The 15,931-nt window shown below is 57.7% G+C and overlaps 6 protein-coding genes across 6 annotated transcripts in view; 3 read left to right on the plus strand and 3 right to left on the minus strand.

Annotated features, from left to right (window-relative positions):
* GUITHDRAFT_138690 (hypothetical protein) overlaps positions 1-7,060 on the minus strand; it is a gene marked incomplete at both ends in the record, with an annotated part of 8,749 nt that extends 1,689 nt beyond the window's left edge. Inside the window, 9 exons of the mRNA XM_005832773.1 lie at positions 105-716; positions 869-991; positions 1,041-1,280; positions 1,522-1,863; positions 2,011-2,697; positions 3,043-3,162; positions 3,305-5,517; positions 5,567-6,301; positions 6,493-7,060. Coding sequence (XP_005832830.1) covers positions 105-716; positions 869-991; positions 1,041-1,280; positions 1,522-1,863; positions 2,011-2,697; positions 3,043-3,162; positions 3,305-5,517; positions 5,567-6,301; positions 6,493-7,060 — 5,640 coding nt within the window. The remainder of the gene's footprint in view (positions 1-104; positions 717-868; positions 992-1,040; positions 1,281-1,521; positions 1,864-2,010; positions 2,698-3,042; positions 3,163-3,304; positions 5,518-5,566; positions 6,302-6,492) is intronic.
* Positions 7,061-7,447: 387 nt separating this feature from the next.
* Positions 7,448-8,719, plus strand: GUITHDRAFT_108300 (hypothetical protein; the record flags this gene model as incomplete). The annotated part of the gene is made up of 6 exons (XM_005832774.1): positions 7,448-7,450; positions 7,715-7,858; positions 8,230-8,282; positions 8,339-8,382; positions 8,535-8,595; positions 8,644-8,719. The coding sequence occupies 6 exons, from the start codon at positions 7,448-7,450 to the stop codon at positions 8,717-8,719; spliced, it is 381 nt and encodes a 126-aa protein (XP_005832831.1).
* A 552-nt stretch (positions 8,720-9,271) lies between these two features.
* On the minus strand, positions 9,272-9,758 carry GUITHDRAFT_58788 (hypothetical protein; the record flags this gene model as incomplete). Its single annotated transcript, XM_005832775.1, has 2 exons — positions 9,272-9,356; positions 9,412-9,758. Coding segments are annotated over 2 exons (432 nt in total), but the record flags the coding sequence as incomplete, so codon positions are not given.
* Positions 9,759-10,328: 570 nt separating this feature from the next.
* Positions 10,329-11,110, plus strand: GUITHDRAFT_108302 (hypothetical protein; the record flags this gene model as incomplete). Its single annotated transcript, XM_005832776.1, has 2 exons — positions 10,329-10,375; positions 10,423-11,110. The coding sequence occupies 2 exons, from the start codon at positions 10,329-10,331 to the stop codon at positions 11,108-11,110; spliced, it is 735 nt and encodes a 244-aa protein (XP_005832833.1).
* Positions 11,111-11,129: 19 nt separating this feature from the next.
* Positions 11,130-12,347, minus strand: GUITHDRAFT_152582 (hypothetical protein). Its single transcript, XM_005832777.1, has 9 exons — positions 12,166-12,347; positions 12,021-12,103; positions 11,936-11,976; positions 11,856-11,881; positions 11,689-11,806; positions 11,509-11,627; positions 11,375-11,459; positions 11,269-11,326; positions 11,130-11,221 (listed from the first exon to the last, which is right to left on the minus strand). Exons 1-9 carry the CDS (start codon positions 12,311-12,313, stop codon positions 11,195-11,197), a joined length of 705 nt encoding a protein of 234 aa, XP_005832834.1. The 5' UTR covers positions 12,314-12,347; the 3' UTR covers positions 11,130-11,194.
* Positions 12,348-12,399: 52 nt separating this feature from the next.
* The window catches only part of GUITHDRAFT_138693 (hypothetical protein), a gene marked incomplete at both ends in the record, with an annotated part of 10,953 nt that continues 7,421 nt past the window's right edge, over positions 12,400-15,931 (plus strand). The window contains 14 exons of the mRNA XM_005832778.1: positions 12,400-12,640; positions 12,675-12,773; positions 12,824-12,967; positions 13,014-13,078; positions 13,482-13,735; positions 13,860-13,967; positions 14,017-14,099; positions 14,203-14,258; positions 14,644-14,725; positions 14,920-14,954; positions 15,008-15,085; positions 15,131-15,202; positions 15,253-15,290; positions 15,503-15,770. Coding sequence (XP_005832835.1) covers positions 12,400-12,640; positions 12,675-12,773; positions 12,824-12,967; positions 13,014-13,078; positions 13,482-13,735; positions 13,860-13,967; positions 14,017-14,099; positions 14,203-14,258; positions 14,644-14,725; positions 14,920-14,954; positions 15,008-15,085; positions 15,131-15,202; positions 15,253-15,290; positions 15,503-15,770 — 1,623 coding nt within the window. The remainder of the gene's footprint in view (positions 12,641-12,674; positions 12,774-12,823; positions 12,968-13,013; positions 13,079-13,481; positions 13,736-13,859; positions 13,968-14,016; positions 14,100-14,202; positions 14,259-14,643; positions 14,726-14,919; positions 14,955-15,007; positions 15,086-15,130; positions 15,203-15,252; positions 15,291-15,502; positions 15,771-15,931) is intronic.

Raw genomic sequence — 15,931 nt, forward strand, 5'->3', positions numbered from 1 at the left:
GAGGGAGGGAGGGAGGGAGGGAGGGAGGGAGGGAGGGAGGGAGGGAGGATGGGTGGTGGTGGAGGAGCGAGAGGGCATGTTCGTATTCTTCTTCGTCGCTTCACCTGAGTGGAGGAGATAAAGAACGTCGCCTCGTCGATCCCGCTAATGCTCATCTCACAGTACACGTGCGGCTCCCGCAACTCGCACAGCTGGCCCGTCAGCCCGCTGTTGCAGGTGCAGAAGCAGACAGAGGGGAAGAGCTTGGAGGAGGAGGCGGCATTGCAGGTGATGTTGCAGCAGGCGCTCTCCGTTATGCTGCTGCCGCACGTCTTGAGCACGCAGCCCGGGAGGAGGAGGGAAGAAGTTCCGCAAGCAGCAGGACGGGCGAAGAGTTCTCGGTCAGTGGAGGACCACTCAACCAGGAAGGAGGAGGCGGCGGGATGGCCGATCCTGCTCCACAAGGCGATGAGCGCGTTCTCTGACGTCTGCAAGCAGCAGCCCATGCTTCTCACGTAGTCCTCCATGTCTGCTCGGCAGTCGTTGGAGCACTGACCCCTTGAGAAGTCGAAGGAGGGGCTGAAGGGGCTGCGGGAGAAGTTGGAGGAGGCGGGGGGAGGGCACCGGATGGGGTGAGACGGGAGGAAGTCAGGGAGGAGAAGATCGCATCGGAGCCCGAGATGGTTGCGAAAGCAGACGGAGCTGAGGTAGAAGAGCGTCTTTGAGAGAACGAGCACCTGGCAAGGAATCGGTCATTGCTCCTTCTCCTCCTCTCTCCTCTCCTCCTCCTCCTGCTGCTGCTGCTGGTGGTGCTGCTCTCTACACGCACGTCTTCCTCCCCTTCTCTAGCGCACATTCTCTGTCTCCTCTCTCTCGTTCTGCTCGCAACCTGCTGGAAGATTCGCTTCCCCACAATGTTATCTGACGTGACCCTCGGTGGGTCTCCGCTGTCGATGCATCCAGTACAAGCTTGCCACACGGCTCGGCAGCTCTCAGTCGCGTTGGTGAGGAGCTGAGAGGAGGAGGGTCAAGAAGCAGCGCAGGAGGGCAAGTGGAGGTACGAGGATCAGGTCCTGGTAGCAGCTGCTCGTGCACACGGCTTCGACGGAGGAGCTTGGCATGCCCTTCCAGTTGGCCTCCTGGCGGGAGGGGAAGACGATTGCGGCAAGAGAGGAGCAGGAAGCAGTCTGGGCGAGAGCGAGGAAGAGGTTGTCGACCGAGCGATTGCAGAGCTGATAGATGGAAATGAGCTGCTCCGCCTGCGGAGGAACGAAGAGAGGGACGGGAAGCGCGAAGACTTGCTGCTGGCGGAGTGAGTGGCGGAGGGAGGAGGGGATAGAACTGAACAGGTGGGAGGAGGATAAGGGAAGAGGTGGCAAGAGGAGAGGATGGAAGATGGAGGAGAGGAGAGGAAAGGAGAGAAGAAGTGGGGAGGAGGAGAACGAGAAGGATGGAGGAGAACGAGAAGGATGGAGGAGAACGAGAAGGATGGAGGAGACGTAATACAAGGGAGTGGAGAGGAGGGAGCAGCAATGGTCGGACCTTATCCACGGGCTTGAGGTTGAAAACTTGAGCCCCCACCGGCTGTTGGACGAAGGGGAAGTTTTGGTCAGCGATGGTGGGGAAGCCGAACCGGCCGGCGAAGGAGGAGGGGATGTAGAGCTGGTGCGAGAACCGGGCGAGGTAGGAGCTGCCAGTGAGCTGGGCGACCTCGGGGGTGGAAGGGGTGAAGAGGGCGCGGTAGGGGAGATGGAGGAGGAAGTTGATGGAGGAGAAGGACCAGGAGATGGTCAGTGGCCAGTACTTGTAGAGCTCGTAGCGCGAGAAGATGTCGACGAAAGTGCAGGGCAGGGTCTCCGTCGTCTGGCAGGGGCGATCCGTGACCTTCCAGCTGGGCGTCAGGCGAGTTGACAGGCGGGGACGAGGTGAGGGGCGATGAGAGTGAGGGGGTTGAGGGGGTGAGAAGAGAGGAGGGAGAGGGGGTGGGACGGGGGTGGGGTGTAGAGGAGGAAGAGTCCAGCAGAGGTTCACCTGTGCAAAGCGGATGGTTCCCTCGGCTGTCCCCATCATCGTGCTCTTCCTCCCGGGTCGCCTCAGGTCGCCGCAGCTCGAGATGCTCAGCACGATTCTCTCGCCGCTCACGCTGATCCTGACGCGGCACCTGAGCTGCTCCGCCTGCTCCTGCACCGCAAACGTCGTGAAGCCTTCGGGGGTCGAGAGCAGGGTGGAGCAGGAGGTGAACAGCGAGCAGCTGCCTGCTGGGTTGTAGCTGAAGAAGCTGCAGATGGCACGGCTGGCACAGGCTCGCATGCAGTCGTCCAAGGTGGAGGAGGAGACAGTGGTCACGAATCCTTGCCCGGAGCAGATCCCCTCTCCCTGCTTCTCTGCCAGCCCCAGCTCCCGCCCGTAGACCTCCGTCTCTCCCTCCCAGTTGCCCTGCAGCAAGGTGGTGCTCTCCTCGTAGGAGGTGAAGAAATGCTCGTTGACGAACCTAGGCTCTCTCACTCCTCCTCCCCCGAACTGGCAGGGCCCAGCGCTTGCATCCTTGCTGACATCATCGAACTTGAGCATGAGAGACCGCGGGTCCGGCGGTGCTGGGGTGGGGGTGGTGGTGTTGAGGAGGAGGGAGGAGTCCGTTGGCTCTGCTGGGGTGCTGGTGAGCGGGGCGGGAGGAGGGAGCCAGTCGAAGGATGAGTTCTGCAACGAGGGGATGTTGGACTGGTTGACCGAGAAGGCGATCTCGAGGGGCGGAGCTCGCATCCTGCCAGAAGTGAAGACTTCGTCCTTCACGAAGTTGTACTGGACCCTACAAGGGTTGGCGATCTAGAGGAAGCCAAAATCAGATGCCAAGGAGGCGAAGAGGAGGAGGAGGAGGAGGAGGAGGAGGAGGAGGAGGAGGAGGAGGAGGAGGAGGAGGAGGAGGAGGAGGAGGAGGAGGAGGAGGAAGAGGAGGAGAAATAGGCTTGAGGGACGACGGTTTGCAAGAAGGTGAGAGGAGCAATTATCAGAGATCTTCGAGCAACTAAAGTTGGTGGAAGAAAGAAGAGGTGAGGGGGAGGAGACCTTGAGTGTGGGGATTGACGTCTTGGTGTAAACGCAGGGAGTACATCGAGATGCTTTTAGGTAGCCGGGAAAATCATCCCTCATCGCTGTCTCATCGTAGACAGCGATCGATTCCCCTTTCTGCTGCATTCGTCACCCTCGCAACACCCCCAACCCTGCTCCTTCCTCCCTCCTGCTTTCGCTATTTTGTCTCCTGCTCCTCTTCCTGCTCCTGCTCCTGCTCGTTCCACCACTACCACCATCACCACCTCCTCCTCCTCACCTTCAAGAACGACAGGTAGATATTCAAGTAGATCCAGTCGCCTTCAGGAGGAGCCATGCGCCAGGTACACGAGGAGCTGTAAGAGCGAAACCCTACGGGGGTCTGAATGAGCCCCGAGAGGTTTGTTAGGGTCAGCGGGGAGGAGGAGGAGGAGCAGAGGCACTGAAAGGAGTTGGTGAGGAGGTGAATCTGATCATTCTGCGAGTCGCTCCTCCTTCCATCCCTGAAGATAGACGGGAAGAAAGTCTTCCTGCCTGCCAGCCTCCCGACCACGTTGAAGTCCATGCTCCCGATCATGGCAGGGAGCTCCGTCCCCAGCAGCTTCCTCCTCTGCATCAGTGCGAGGAAGGAGCCCTGGGTCTGGAGGTACTGCAGGAAGTCGTTTCCAGAGCTCGTGGAGCACACGCTGGGGGAGGCAGCACTGCAGGTGTATCCCTCCTCTATCGTGCAACTCTGCGAGCATCCGTCGCCGCTCCTGATGTTCCCGTCGTCGCACTCCTCCAGCAGATGCCACCTGCCTGCCCCGTCCTCCACGATCTTCTCGGCATCGCACAGCTTGACCCCCCCGAACAACTCCAGCCAGCAAGAGGACGAGCGCGTCTCTCTCACCCCGTTCCCGCACCGGTCGACGTTGGAGGTGGGAGCTGGGGTCGTGACGATGATAGCTTCCGTCGTCGCCTCCGCTGCCGTTGCCGTGGTCTTGGCGGACGTGGTAGCAACGAGCGCAGTGGTGGCCGGCCGCGTAGTAGGAGCAGCTGTCGGTTGAACCACCTCCGTCCTGCCGTTGGACATGCACTGAGGAGGAAGCAGCCCCTGGCTGATGAGCACAGGGCAGGCGATGCAGCAGCTTCCTCCCACGCACTCCGTTCCTGTCCCGACCGTGAGGGTGGAGAAAGAGAGCTGGACTGTCGTCCCGACGAAGCAGGAGGTGCATGCTGTTGCCCCGACGAGGTTGTTGTAGGAGCCGATGGGGCAGGGCTGGCAGTACTTGGAGCCGAAGAGCCCTGCTGTACAAGGAGGGCACTTGCTGAAGCTGAGCTGACGAGCAATGATCCCTTCCGCACACAGGATGCCGTCGCTCGTCCGTGTCTGCCCGACGTCTGCTGGGATGCATTCCAGCTGATCAAGGTAGGCACAGTAGATAGGCTGCAGGTAGTCCTCGAGCAGGAAGGACCGATTGGCCAGGATCACACCCCGCTGAGAGTAAGAGGAGGAGGAGGAGGAGGAGGAGGAGGAGGAGGAGGAGGAGGAGGAGGAGTTTACAGTGGCATACAGCACCATGTTGTAGAGTCCCATACCAGCAGAGGAGGACATGAGCATTCTGGAGCCTTTGGGGACGGCGTCAGGACCGATGGTCTTGCCGAGGAAGTAATTGGTGGCTGACGTGTAGGACCAGTCGAGCTGCCGGTCGCTGCCCTTGAAGATGCCGACCATGTCCGAGCTGGAGGCGAAGGAGGGAGGCTGCATATCCCACTCGACCTGGAACGAGAGGAACATCCCGTTCCTGTACACGCGCTCCAGGTGCAGGTCTACCTTGTAGCACAGCTCAGCCTTGTCGCTGCCTTCCTCGTAGGTGGTGAAGCCAGGGGGGCAGGAAAAGCAGGAGGTCTGCCCGCTGCTGTTGGCGTAGGAGGCTTGAGGGCATGGCTGACAGGGCTGGGCTGAGGTGACGGAGAAGGTGCCCTGGGCGCACACCTGGATGCACTGGTCGATACTCGAGGAGGCGAAGGGGCATGAGAACTTGGCGGAAGGGCAGGAGGAGCAGGAGTAGGAGGAGGGAACTTCGACGGTGACGTTGGAGTTGTAGAAGATGAAAGGAGGGATAGCATTCTTGATCCCGTACTGCGAGAGCCCGTAGGAGCCCGGGGAGCAGACGGCATGGGACGAGTAAGAGTTCCACGTGATGGAAAATCCTGCTCTCCCGGCCATGTTCGACTCCACTCGGATGGCGACGTCCTGCTGTCGATTGCACTGGGACACCAGGCGGAGTTCAACGACCTCTGAGGAGGAGAAGTTGGACGAGGTAAAGAATCTCAGCTCCTCCCCCTTGCGGACATCGGAGGAGGAGAGCGGGCAGTCGGCGTCCTGCGGGCAAGGCTTACCAGTGGCGGAGGCTATCCAGCTGCCCTTGGAGTCAGCGGCGACTGGAAGAGCCTCGGAGATGGATAGGAAGTCCAACTCGGAGAGACTTCCTTCCATTGTCAGCCTCATGACTACGAGGAGAAGCGAGTCAGGAGCAAGGTAGGAAGAAAGGTTGCTCACCGATCATCCTGGGAGAGCCGTAGGGTTTCAGAACCCAGCTCCTGCTCTCCGTCCCTGAGCTCGTGTGCGAGTAGGCAACCAGCTGCGCTCCTACATGTGTCTCCCCATCCCCGACTTCGCTCGGCCACTGCTCGAACGTCGGGGCCACGAAACTTGCCCGGAGGCTGCTGGGCAGGGGAGCTGGGGAGGGAAGACTCTCTATCTTTCTGACGCGCGCCTTGGGGTACGAGGAAGGGTCGTCGAGGCTCCTCCGGGCTGCTGCTCCTCCATCGCACTGACCTAGTGACACTTTGGCCTGAAGCAGTTCTGTGAAGTTGCTGATCGACTGCACCTCTATCGTCACCCTACAAGTCTTGCCCGCGAAGCTAACGGTGCTCTGCCATAGCCCGGAGGAGAACCCTCCCTGAACGAGCTTGGGGACATAGAGCTCTGAATCGTACCAAGACATCGCCTGCCCCTGGGGTTGCAAGACTACCTCGTCCCACAGCCGCGGATCCTTGAAGCAAGAGTAAGCACAGGAGACGGGACAAGCATCGCAGGCCCCGTCGTTGACGCAGTAGAACGCATTCAGCGCTCCTTGCGCGTACGTCTGACAATCTCCATACCCGATGTTGAAGGAGGTTGAATCTTGACCAGCCACAGCTACAACCTTCCCATTGGGCACCAGCAGCGTGAGTTGCCGCGAGCAACCAGTCTTGACTCCCACGACTCTCACCACGTGAAGCTCGTCAGTTCCTGTTGCAAGAGAGGTGAGGTGAGTGCAGGAGGTGAGGGGAGAGAGGGGGAGGAGGGGAGGAGGGGAGTGGAGGGGAGTGGAGGAGAGGAGAGGAGAGGAGGGGAGGGGAGAGGAGAGGAGAGGAGAGGAAAGGAGGAAAGAAGAGGAGAGGAGAGGAGGAGGGGAGGGTGTGAGTTCATCGAGTATGCACCTGTCAGGGTGGTGAACTGAATGTAGGACAGGCTGGACCCGGCCTGCACTTGGAAGTTGCCGCTGCGAGCGAGGGAGGGGCACGCTTCATCTAGTTTCTGCTGCGCAGAGGCGTCGGGAGTCGACGACGACAAGGACGCGACTTGCTGGCTCTCGGTGAAATGGGACCCTCTCAGCTCCAGCCTGTAGTAGCAGAAGGAGGAGTTGTCGGGCAGTAGCTGCATCCCTTCGAACGTTCCTTGCAGGTACCGCACCTCCTGTGTGGGTTCGGCAGGACACCTGTCCTGAGGGCAGGAGCCAGTGAAGCTCGCGTCGTTGCAGGAGCAATCGCTGCATGGCTTGCATATCCCGCACACGTAGAACCACCCGGCCCCTCCTCTGCAAAACTCCCACTTACAGAATTGCGAGACCCCACAGTCGGCGTGCACGGAGCACGTGGGGGAGGCGAACCAGACGCTGGGGGTAGCGAGACCCGCAAGCTCAGGGTAGAACCTGCCCGTCGGTCGCTGTGCATCCCCTGCGACCGTCATGACGGCTGCGAGGAAGAGAAGCTGCCGCCATGGAGGCATCGTAGGCCATCAAACTGCGGGAGTACCCGGTGAAACCATGGGGGTAGGGTGATACAGAACCGGTGATCTGTCAGAGCTTTGAATGGCATAAAGGGGGTGGGGGTAAGGAAATCGGGGGGTAGTGACCGGTCGGGTGAAGAGGTACGGCAAGGTACCCAGAATGACCAATGGACCACTTCCCCGCACTGACCAAATGATGTTGAGTTGACTAAAATTAAAAGATTATTCATTTCTATTGACTAAAATAATTCCCTACCTTCCAGGTCTCGTGGTAAATAGGACCCCAACACATCACTACCCTACCCCCAAATTTGTGGAAGAATACCCGGTATTCATAGAGGCGATTGGATACCCCTACCGCCCCCTCTGTGCAAGGAAAGCGCTAGAATGGTGTTCGATTCCAAGGGAACAAAGGCAATGTGCAGCCCCGGCTCCTCCTGCTCCTGCTCCTGCTCCTGCTCCTGCTCCTGATTCTGATCCTCCTGCAGTCATTTTCTTCCTCCTCTCTTATCCCGTCCCCCTTGCTCAGTGTGAGCCCTTCCTCGTCGTGATGACTATTACTGCATCATCCTATTACCTGAAGCCTCCCCGGCCACTGTGTCTCTGTCGATAGGTTCGGAACAGTTAGTTCTGACGACTCTGCGTTCGTGGCAGGTGTTTGTCGGGAACCTTCCTCCTGATGCTGAGGGAAGGGACCTCCAAGACTTCTTCCGCAAGTATGGGCAGATCAACGACGCCTGGGTTGCTCGCAAACCCCCTGGCTTTGGATTCGTCTGGTTTGACGACGACCGAGATGCGGTGCACCTCCCTTATCCAGTCGAATCGCCCTCAGCTACTCCTGCAAACTGACCCGAGCGTGTTTTCGCCGACGCGTCACCTCTGCTTTCGTGTTGCCTCTTGAGTGTCTGCCCTGCCGTCATCACGACACTGCGCGCCGTACGCCTGCGTCCGTTTCTCGACGCTTCGTGCACATATGAACCGTCTCTGCTTCCTCTGTATGGCTACGAAGCCGCCACACTCGTGCATACTGCGCTCGTCATGTTCATCCACATGTGTCTTCAGTCGATCTCTTCTCTTCATAAAAGGTGTTGAAGCGATGTGCATGCAAGACGAGCTGTTTCTTCCCGTGTATGGAAACTAGAGGGAAATTTCCTGACATCTTGGCGCAGAGGGATGCCTGTCAGGACCTGGACGGAACCGATCTGATGGGAAATCGAGTCAGGTTCAACTCAACCTTGATCTTGCTTGTCTCTACTCACCTCTGCCTCCCTTGAACAGGGTGGAGATCAGCACGGGTCGACGCCGCGATGACAGGGGATACGGTCGAGGCTCGCCACGTCGTTATGGAAGGTGTCACCTAGCCCTGCCATCCTCGTTCTGCATGCTCATCGCTTGACGCCAGATCTCCATCGCCTCGGCGCTATGGCAGGTGGACGCTAGGGGGATTGAGGAGGTGAAAGTGACGATGGTTCAGGTCTCCTTCTCCTCGTAGAGACAGGTCTCGCGATCGCGATCGCTCCCCCCGGCGATCCCCTGTGAGTAGCTGCAGGATGCGCGTGCTCTCCTTGACGGCTGGTCCTTAGGTTCGTGAGAAGCGTGAGAGGAGCAGGAGTCCGGCGGATGAAGGCAGGAAGTAAGTGGTCGCATGTCAACGGATGATGTGCCTTCCTGACTTTGGACTCTTTCAAAGATCTCCAAGAGGTTCACCCAGACGCGAGCGAGAGTGGAGTTAGACGCTACCGACGCCTGTCAGAAGCAGAGGCTCAATCGATGTCTAGATCACGATGTGTAGGACCCTGTTGAGTAGCAACATAGTTTAATGAATGGTTCTTTTGAAATCTTTTTGCTTTCCGTCTTGGTCCTCGAGCTTTTCTGAATGTTGTCATGCTCTTGTACATGTCCTGCAATCACCGACTCGATTGCAATCGTTGCACCCAAGTCAAAAAGGATTTCACAGCTCTACCCCTGTCTCTCATAGCTCGGCGACTTTGACTAGAGATCAAGAGATCTTTGTCCTCTTTCTGCAAGCTCCCAGCATACAAAGAAAGCCATATCGACCAGCATACAAACAAAGCCATATTCACAGATTCTCAGGTGCACATGTGTCAAGTTTTAAGCCTCCGCCTCCCCCATCTCCACGTCTCCCGGGCTCACAGGAGGCAAAGGCAGAGGGCTAGTACCAGAAAGAGCCATCTGCTCTAGCTGATCATCATCGTCATCCAAGTTCGCCTTCATCTCCTCGGCAAGGTGCAGCAACAACAGCATCTGCTTCTTTCTCAGCTCCATCTTCTGGTGCCTGCAGGAAAAGATCAGAATCACGGGTGGAACGTCAGGGTGTCAAGGGGCATTACTGTGCTGAAGTTTGCTCCTCTAGCCGGAGGAGTTGGTCTTGTAACTCGGTCTTATCCTTCTCTGTTTGCTTTCGAGAAGGAAGATGCTCAACAGTCTTGGCCAGCACGGTGTACTCCTCCTTGTTCTTGCGGACTATGCGCTCGTGGGCCACACGCTCCTTCAGCTTCTCGATCTCAGCAGACGTCTTCTCCATCTCACTCTGGAGGTCGGCCTGCAGAGACTTGTACGCCTGAACTTCACGCAAGCTCGTGTCAGCCACCACCTGGATCTTGGACATTCCGAATTCATAGAGCGCCAGGTCCTTGAGGAACTGCTTGTGTGCAGCCTCTATCTCCTCCGATGTTCCCTCCTCAAGTAGCGACGCGAGCTTCAGGATCTGCTGCAGCAGCTTGCGCGGCCTCGCTCCGTTGGCGCCATCGAACTTCGAGTGTCGCATGCGAGCGCCCAGCACCCGCGCCTCGCTCATGCTGCCCGCCTTCAACCCCACCCCACCCCACCCTCCAATCCTACCACCCCATCGTCGGATGAGAACAGGGGGTAGTCAACACGAATGGTGGGGGTCAAGTGTACCTTTATTTGATTAACTAAAACTGCAAGGTCGGGGTGGGTCCAGTGGCCTTTGAGGAGATGGCGAGTTTGAGGGCAGGAGGCGGCGGGTGGAGGATGCGATGGCAGGCGCTGGTCGTCCTCTCCTTCCTGTGCGGTACCCAGGTATCAGAGAGCAGGAGCCTGGGCCCGAGACATCCCTTCCAAAGGTGGCTGCACAGGTGAGCTCAGAGGGGAGGAGGACGATCCTGACTGGAGTTGTCCTAGCCACCTGCAGGACTTCGGCAAGAGAGTATCTGCAGGGAGAGCTGGAGGACCAGGACAAGATGGGTTGATGTATCATAGAACTTCTAAGTTGGCGAAGAGCGACATGTTGGAAGCGGCTGGCTCAATGAAGCAGGACGTCAACGCTTCTGAGTGAGTTTGTGTTGGGCAAACGGAGTGCTCGGTAAGTATCGTGGCAGGGGGATGATTCCGATCGACGTCACGTCCAATGTTTATATGGACCAGGGGGAGTTCGAAAGGAAATCGGAAGAGTGGATGAAAAACAACCAAGCAAGCGTACAGTCTGACATGCAATGGATCCTCTTCGGTTGCTTCCTGTTCGCGATAGGCACAGGTGTCCTGGTGTATAGCGAAGTTCGATACGTGCTCATGACTCGCGAATATGACCTTTGTGTACAAATCTCGAAGCCCATTGATGAATCCCTGTCTGCTCAGATGAGCGCTACTCAGAAAGTGCGGACGTACCTCAGCATTGGCGCGATTCTTGGGACAGTGGTGTCATTGTGGATCATTCTCTTTCCCTTGTGCCATCTCGCTACGGGGATGTTGTCGTCAATGGGTTATGCCTTTCAAGGTTGCTATGAGCTTGCGTTCATGGTGGCGTTTGTCGTTGCGGCCGTGTGGTCTCTCTTTGTGATCGGGTGCTGCTGGATCTGCACTAGGCCCTGGACGGCCATCTTCTGCCTGATCGTCTCGTTTGTCGGCGAAGCTTCTCTGGAGACAGGACAGGCACCAGCTGTGCTCATGTGGATCCTTGCTTCGCTGCTGTCCGCATACATCTTCTTCACCTGGGCTCGAGTAATTCTCAACGAGGACCCGAAGCCGGATCCCGAGAGGAGCAAGCTTGTGTCGCAGGCAAAGGTTTAAAACTCAGTGACGCGGACATGGGATAGAATTGTGTTATAATGAATATTCTTGCAACGACGAGGCCCTGTGGTCAGCGACAGTGAACTATCGAGTGAGAGCTGCGACACAATCCTGTAATGCACGTCAAACAAAACTCGAAATATAGCAACGAGCACGACCAATCCTTCCTTGAGCGACTTGAGGGCCAACGGCAACTGATTCTTGATGATCACGGATCTGGTTGCACGAGTTAGGCCTCGAAGCAATCCTCCCTTCGAGCCTTACTTGGGCTTACGAGGTTGGAACAGTCCGGCCGGAGCACCAAGAAAGACCAAACCGTCTTCTGTCAACATGATCCTGGCTCCATAGACTGCAAGATCACCGTCATTGCAAACACGTTTCAGCGCGTCCTCCGCTACCTGTATTCTGAATCTCCATGTACGGTTTTGTTCCGTCGTCCCACACGGTCCACTCATGGAAGTCCAGCCATTCAGCCAACAGGCTCCTTGAGCGCGTCTCATTCTGAAGTGCCTCGAGACTTTTAGGTAGAGGAAGAGAGCTTGCGTGAGTCACGCTCAACAACAACATGAAAAACTCACACATCCGGGGCCAAAAAGCCATCTTCAGCATCCCAGTGTATCAAGTTGTTGCGGACTAGAGGGATAGGCGAAATGAAAGGGATCGGCTCTCCACTGATTGAGACCCATGTCCCGTTACCTTCAGCTCCATGTCAGCAAAGTGACAACCAGATCAGTCCAACACGTACTGTTGTCGTGTTCGATGATTCTCACACTGTTTCAAATCAAATCAAAATTGATAAAAGGCTTGATGGGACAGAACACTCACTGGTTTGTACAACTGTTGAGCTCAAGCGCTGTCCCTAAGGTCTACCATGCATCATTTCAATGGCTTGCACGCACTTGCAACGTACCCGGTGTCGGAACAAGGCAACATTCCCAGAGCTCCTAGTGGTCAGGTAGTGATAGTCCCACAAGTCACCCACTCGTCCGGAATCTACAGCCATGTTGGCATGCATCAGGCACATGGCGGCATCAGCTTTAATCCCCTCCCTTCACCTCTCAGGCTCAACTTGTGTCCGAACTTGTCCAAGGCTCCTCCTCGCACTCTGAGGCACAGCGAAGTCGAGAAGTGTTCTGACAAGCGAGCAGCACCAAAGAGCGGGATGAAGCAGGCGAGCAGCAGGCTGAAGTCTCTTATTCTCATCGTTTCCTCAAAGGGTTTTCAGCTATCCCATCTCTCCCTCTCCCTCTCCCTCTCCTCCTCTGCGCTTCTGCGATCCTCCCATTGTCATGGAGATCCAACCCTTCACCGGGCCCTCATACATCCCGCACGACAGGCTAGAGTCTCTGAGGCGAGCTCTCCGAACAACCGGGCACTGCCGCAGGACGTCAAACTTGACAGGATTGCCATGGTTGTGGCATGACGGGCATGGCGGCCTGCCTTCACTCTTAGCTGCCGCCATGCAAGCTCGCGAAGAACAGCTCAGGTTCCCAGGTACGGCCATGCGAGCGCTGGAGCTGGAGCCGCACGGTACTGCCATGATGAGCTGCTGAACCATCTGCAGGGAGTCCCATTGCAAGGAGGAGGGAATATGCGAGACCAGCGACAGTCAAGGTGGTGGAGGATGATCCTCACGAGACCTTCCTCTCTCCGATCACAAGGGGTGAGCAACGATGCATGACGCGCGGGAGGGTGAGAACCGGGTGAGCGCAGGTATGGTGGACTCGCGGCATCACAGCAATGTTGGCCTGGAGCTGCGGCCCGTTAGTATGTGCCTGTCTCCAGAGATGGAAGAGCAAGTCTACTTCCTCATCGAGCGAACTTATCTCTCCAGCCCAGCTCGCTTGTCCAATCAAAGTGGGCGATCCTTTGCTCCTGCCACCCTCTGATTGTGGAGTGACAGTCTCTTCCCTGGACATTCTCATGTCCATCGATGGTTTCAGCACGACGGGAGCGTCTCTTGCAGAGGTAACTATCCTCTGCTCTATCCTCTGCTCTATCCTCTGCTCTATCCTCTGCTCTATCCTCTGCTCTATCCTCTGCTCTATCCTCTGCTCTATCCTCTGCTCTATCCTCTGCTCTATCCTCTGCTCTATCCTCTGCTCTATCCTCTGCTCTATCCTCTGCTCTATCCTCTGCTCTATCCTCTGCTCTATCCTCTGCTCTATCCTCTGCTCTATCCTCTGCTCTATCCTCTGCTCTATCCTCTGCTCTATCCTCTGCTCTATCCTCTGCTCTATCCTCTGCTCTATCCTCTGCTCTATCCTCTGCTCTATCCTCCTGGACTGTGACGGGAGTCTGATCAGGTGGAGGCAAGACTAGCGGGCCCAAGGGGTAAGACGGTGACGTTAGGGATCTTGCTGCTAAACAGGAGGGCAACGTCGAGCCGAGGTTCGAACCAGTCGACTTTGGTGCCAGTAGTGACGACATGGCAGAGAGGTACCAGGAGTATCAGTACGTCGAGCTCGTGCGGGACTGCCAGTACCTGAAGCTGTCTCCACTGAAGAAGATTGGCTGGCCCCATCCCGACCTGTATCAGGTGACCTACCTCCTCTTCCTCCTCCTCTTCCTCCACTTCATCATCATCATCATCACAACCACCATCGCAGATCCCATGACGGTGTTGTAACAGGAGCGCGCTCTCAGCTGCCTCACGAGAGAGAGCCCTTTCCGAAGAGCATGCATCTCCTGCATCGAGAACAAGCATACGCCCCTCCTCCTGCTCCTGCCTCCTGACCAGCCAGTCCAGGTGGTTCCAGAACTTCGGCCACCTCTGCATCATCTTCTCCATAGTCCTCCTGTCCTTGGAGGATCCCAGCACGACTGCCAACCAAGTCTCGCCCCTGCAGACCGGCAGGTCAGCGGACGGGCTGGCCCCGAGGGCCCGACGTGACGTGAGGTGGCAGGGATAAGACGTGCAAGACGACCACTGGCTCGATCTGCCGCTTCCCCTTCACCTACAAGGGAGAGACGTTCAGCAGCTGCACATGTGAAGGAGAGAGGATGGAGGAGGGAAAGGGCAGGGAGGGAGGAGAGGGAGGGAGGTGGGAAGGGAGAGGGGAGAGGGAGGAGCTCACTGCTCTTTCTGGCAGCGAAGGACAACCTTGGGATCCAATGGTGCGCGACAAGCACTGATTACGTCACCGGGGTAAGAGACCTCCCTCTTGCTCCTCCTGCTCCTCCTCCTCCTCCTGCCTCCTCTTGCCTCCTCCTCCTGCCTCCTCCTTTCTCTCCATTCCTCCCGCTCATGTTCACCTTCATACTGGTAGGACACGAGCTGGGGCAACTGTAACCCCCTGCTCTGCGGCGGGGGGTGGACCTTCACATGGAGCAAGGCGATCAGCTTCGGCAAGTTGCGGAGGAGAGAGAGAAGAGGGAGAGAGAGAGGGGAGAGAGAGGAAGACAGGAGAGTGCGGGAAAGAGGGAGGAGACGAGGAGGGGGTGGCGGCAGGGGCAGGGAAGTGGCAGCGGGTCAGTCATTGATATTCTATCTACAGGGAATTTCTGTCTCACGATCTACTTCGTTCTCGAAGTTGTTCCCTACATCGTTGCTCATGGTACGATTGAGATCCTCTCCCCTCAACTCCTCACCCGACCCGTCAGGATTGTTCTTCGGTCAGAACGCACTTTTCTCTAAGACAGGCGAGGCTGATCGCCGTCGACTCGTCTGAGGGAGCTGACGGCAGCCAACAGACAACTGCCTCGACTTCCTCCTCGTCCTCACCAACATGGCCGACGTCGTTCTCTCCTCCCTTGTGTTCAGCGAGGTCTAGCGCTTCCTCTGCTTCCTTGAAGTCACTGGGCTGCAGGACGGCAGGAGTTCCGGCAGTTCAGAGCTTATCAGGTGACGTGGACGCTTCTCCTGCCTCTCCTCATCCTCCTTCCAGAGCCGTCCAGGTCCTCCGCGTCCTCCGCGTCCTCAAGCTCGCCGGGCGCTTTCCGCCCGTCTACAACGTCATCCTCCTCTTCGGGCAGGTGGGTCGAGGGGGACGACGCGGGCTCCTCCTCAACTTGTCGCAGCTGCAAGACGCTCTCCTCACCGCGCTGCTGATCAACGGCATGCTCCTCCTTGCTGTTGCTGTCATCGCCATGGTCGCTCGCCCTCCTGCGCCTCCTGCACCGTCTCTGACCCCTCCCTGCAGCAAGTGTGGTTGGGGCAGTTGAGTATGCGATGCTTCAGGTACGCAAGGAGAAGGAGAATAGGAGAGGAGGCAGGAGGAAAAGGAGGAGGAGGAGGTTGAGGAGCAGGAGACAGGAGCAGCATGAGACATGAGGAGCGGCAGCAGGAGCTGGAGACAGGCGGAGGAGGAGGAAAAGGATCAGCGGGAGCAGCAGGAGGCAGCAGGAGGACATGAGTCGAGTGGATCTGACTAGACATGTTTCACCCTTTAGTCAAGATACAGGCCTGATGTCAACGGACAAGCGAGCTTGCGATCCCTCCTCCTCCTCCTCCTCCTCCTCCTCCTCCTCCTCCTCTGCCAACCCCTGGAGCCTCCGCCTGACAGGGCGAGGGTGCCCAGCTGGCTTCCAGTGCGCTCCCAGCTTGATCGTTCCTTCCCTCGTCTCCAGCCCCTCCCTTGACTCCATCGCTTCCTCCTCCCTTCAGCTCCTCAAGGTCTTCACCCTCGAGTCTTGGATGGATCTCTCCTACAGCCTCATGGTGACCCTACGCCTCTTCCTCCTCCTCGCCCCCCTACCCCCCTCCCCCCTCCCCCCCAACGCCTCCTACTCCTCCCCCCACCCCTCCTCCTCCTGCTTCTCCTTCCTCCTTCTGTTCTCCTGTAGTCCACCCCTCCTCGTCTCTCCTCCCTCCCATGTCCT

Source organism: Guillardia theta (genome assembly GCF_000315625.1).
Source record: "Guillardia theta CCMP2712 unplaced genomic scaffold GUITHscaffold_33, whole genome shotgun sequence".
Lineage (NCBI taxonomy): Eukaryota > Cryptophyceae > Pyrenomonadales > Geminigeraceae > Guillardia > Guillardia theta.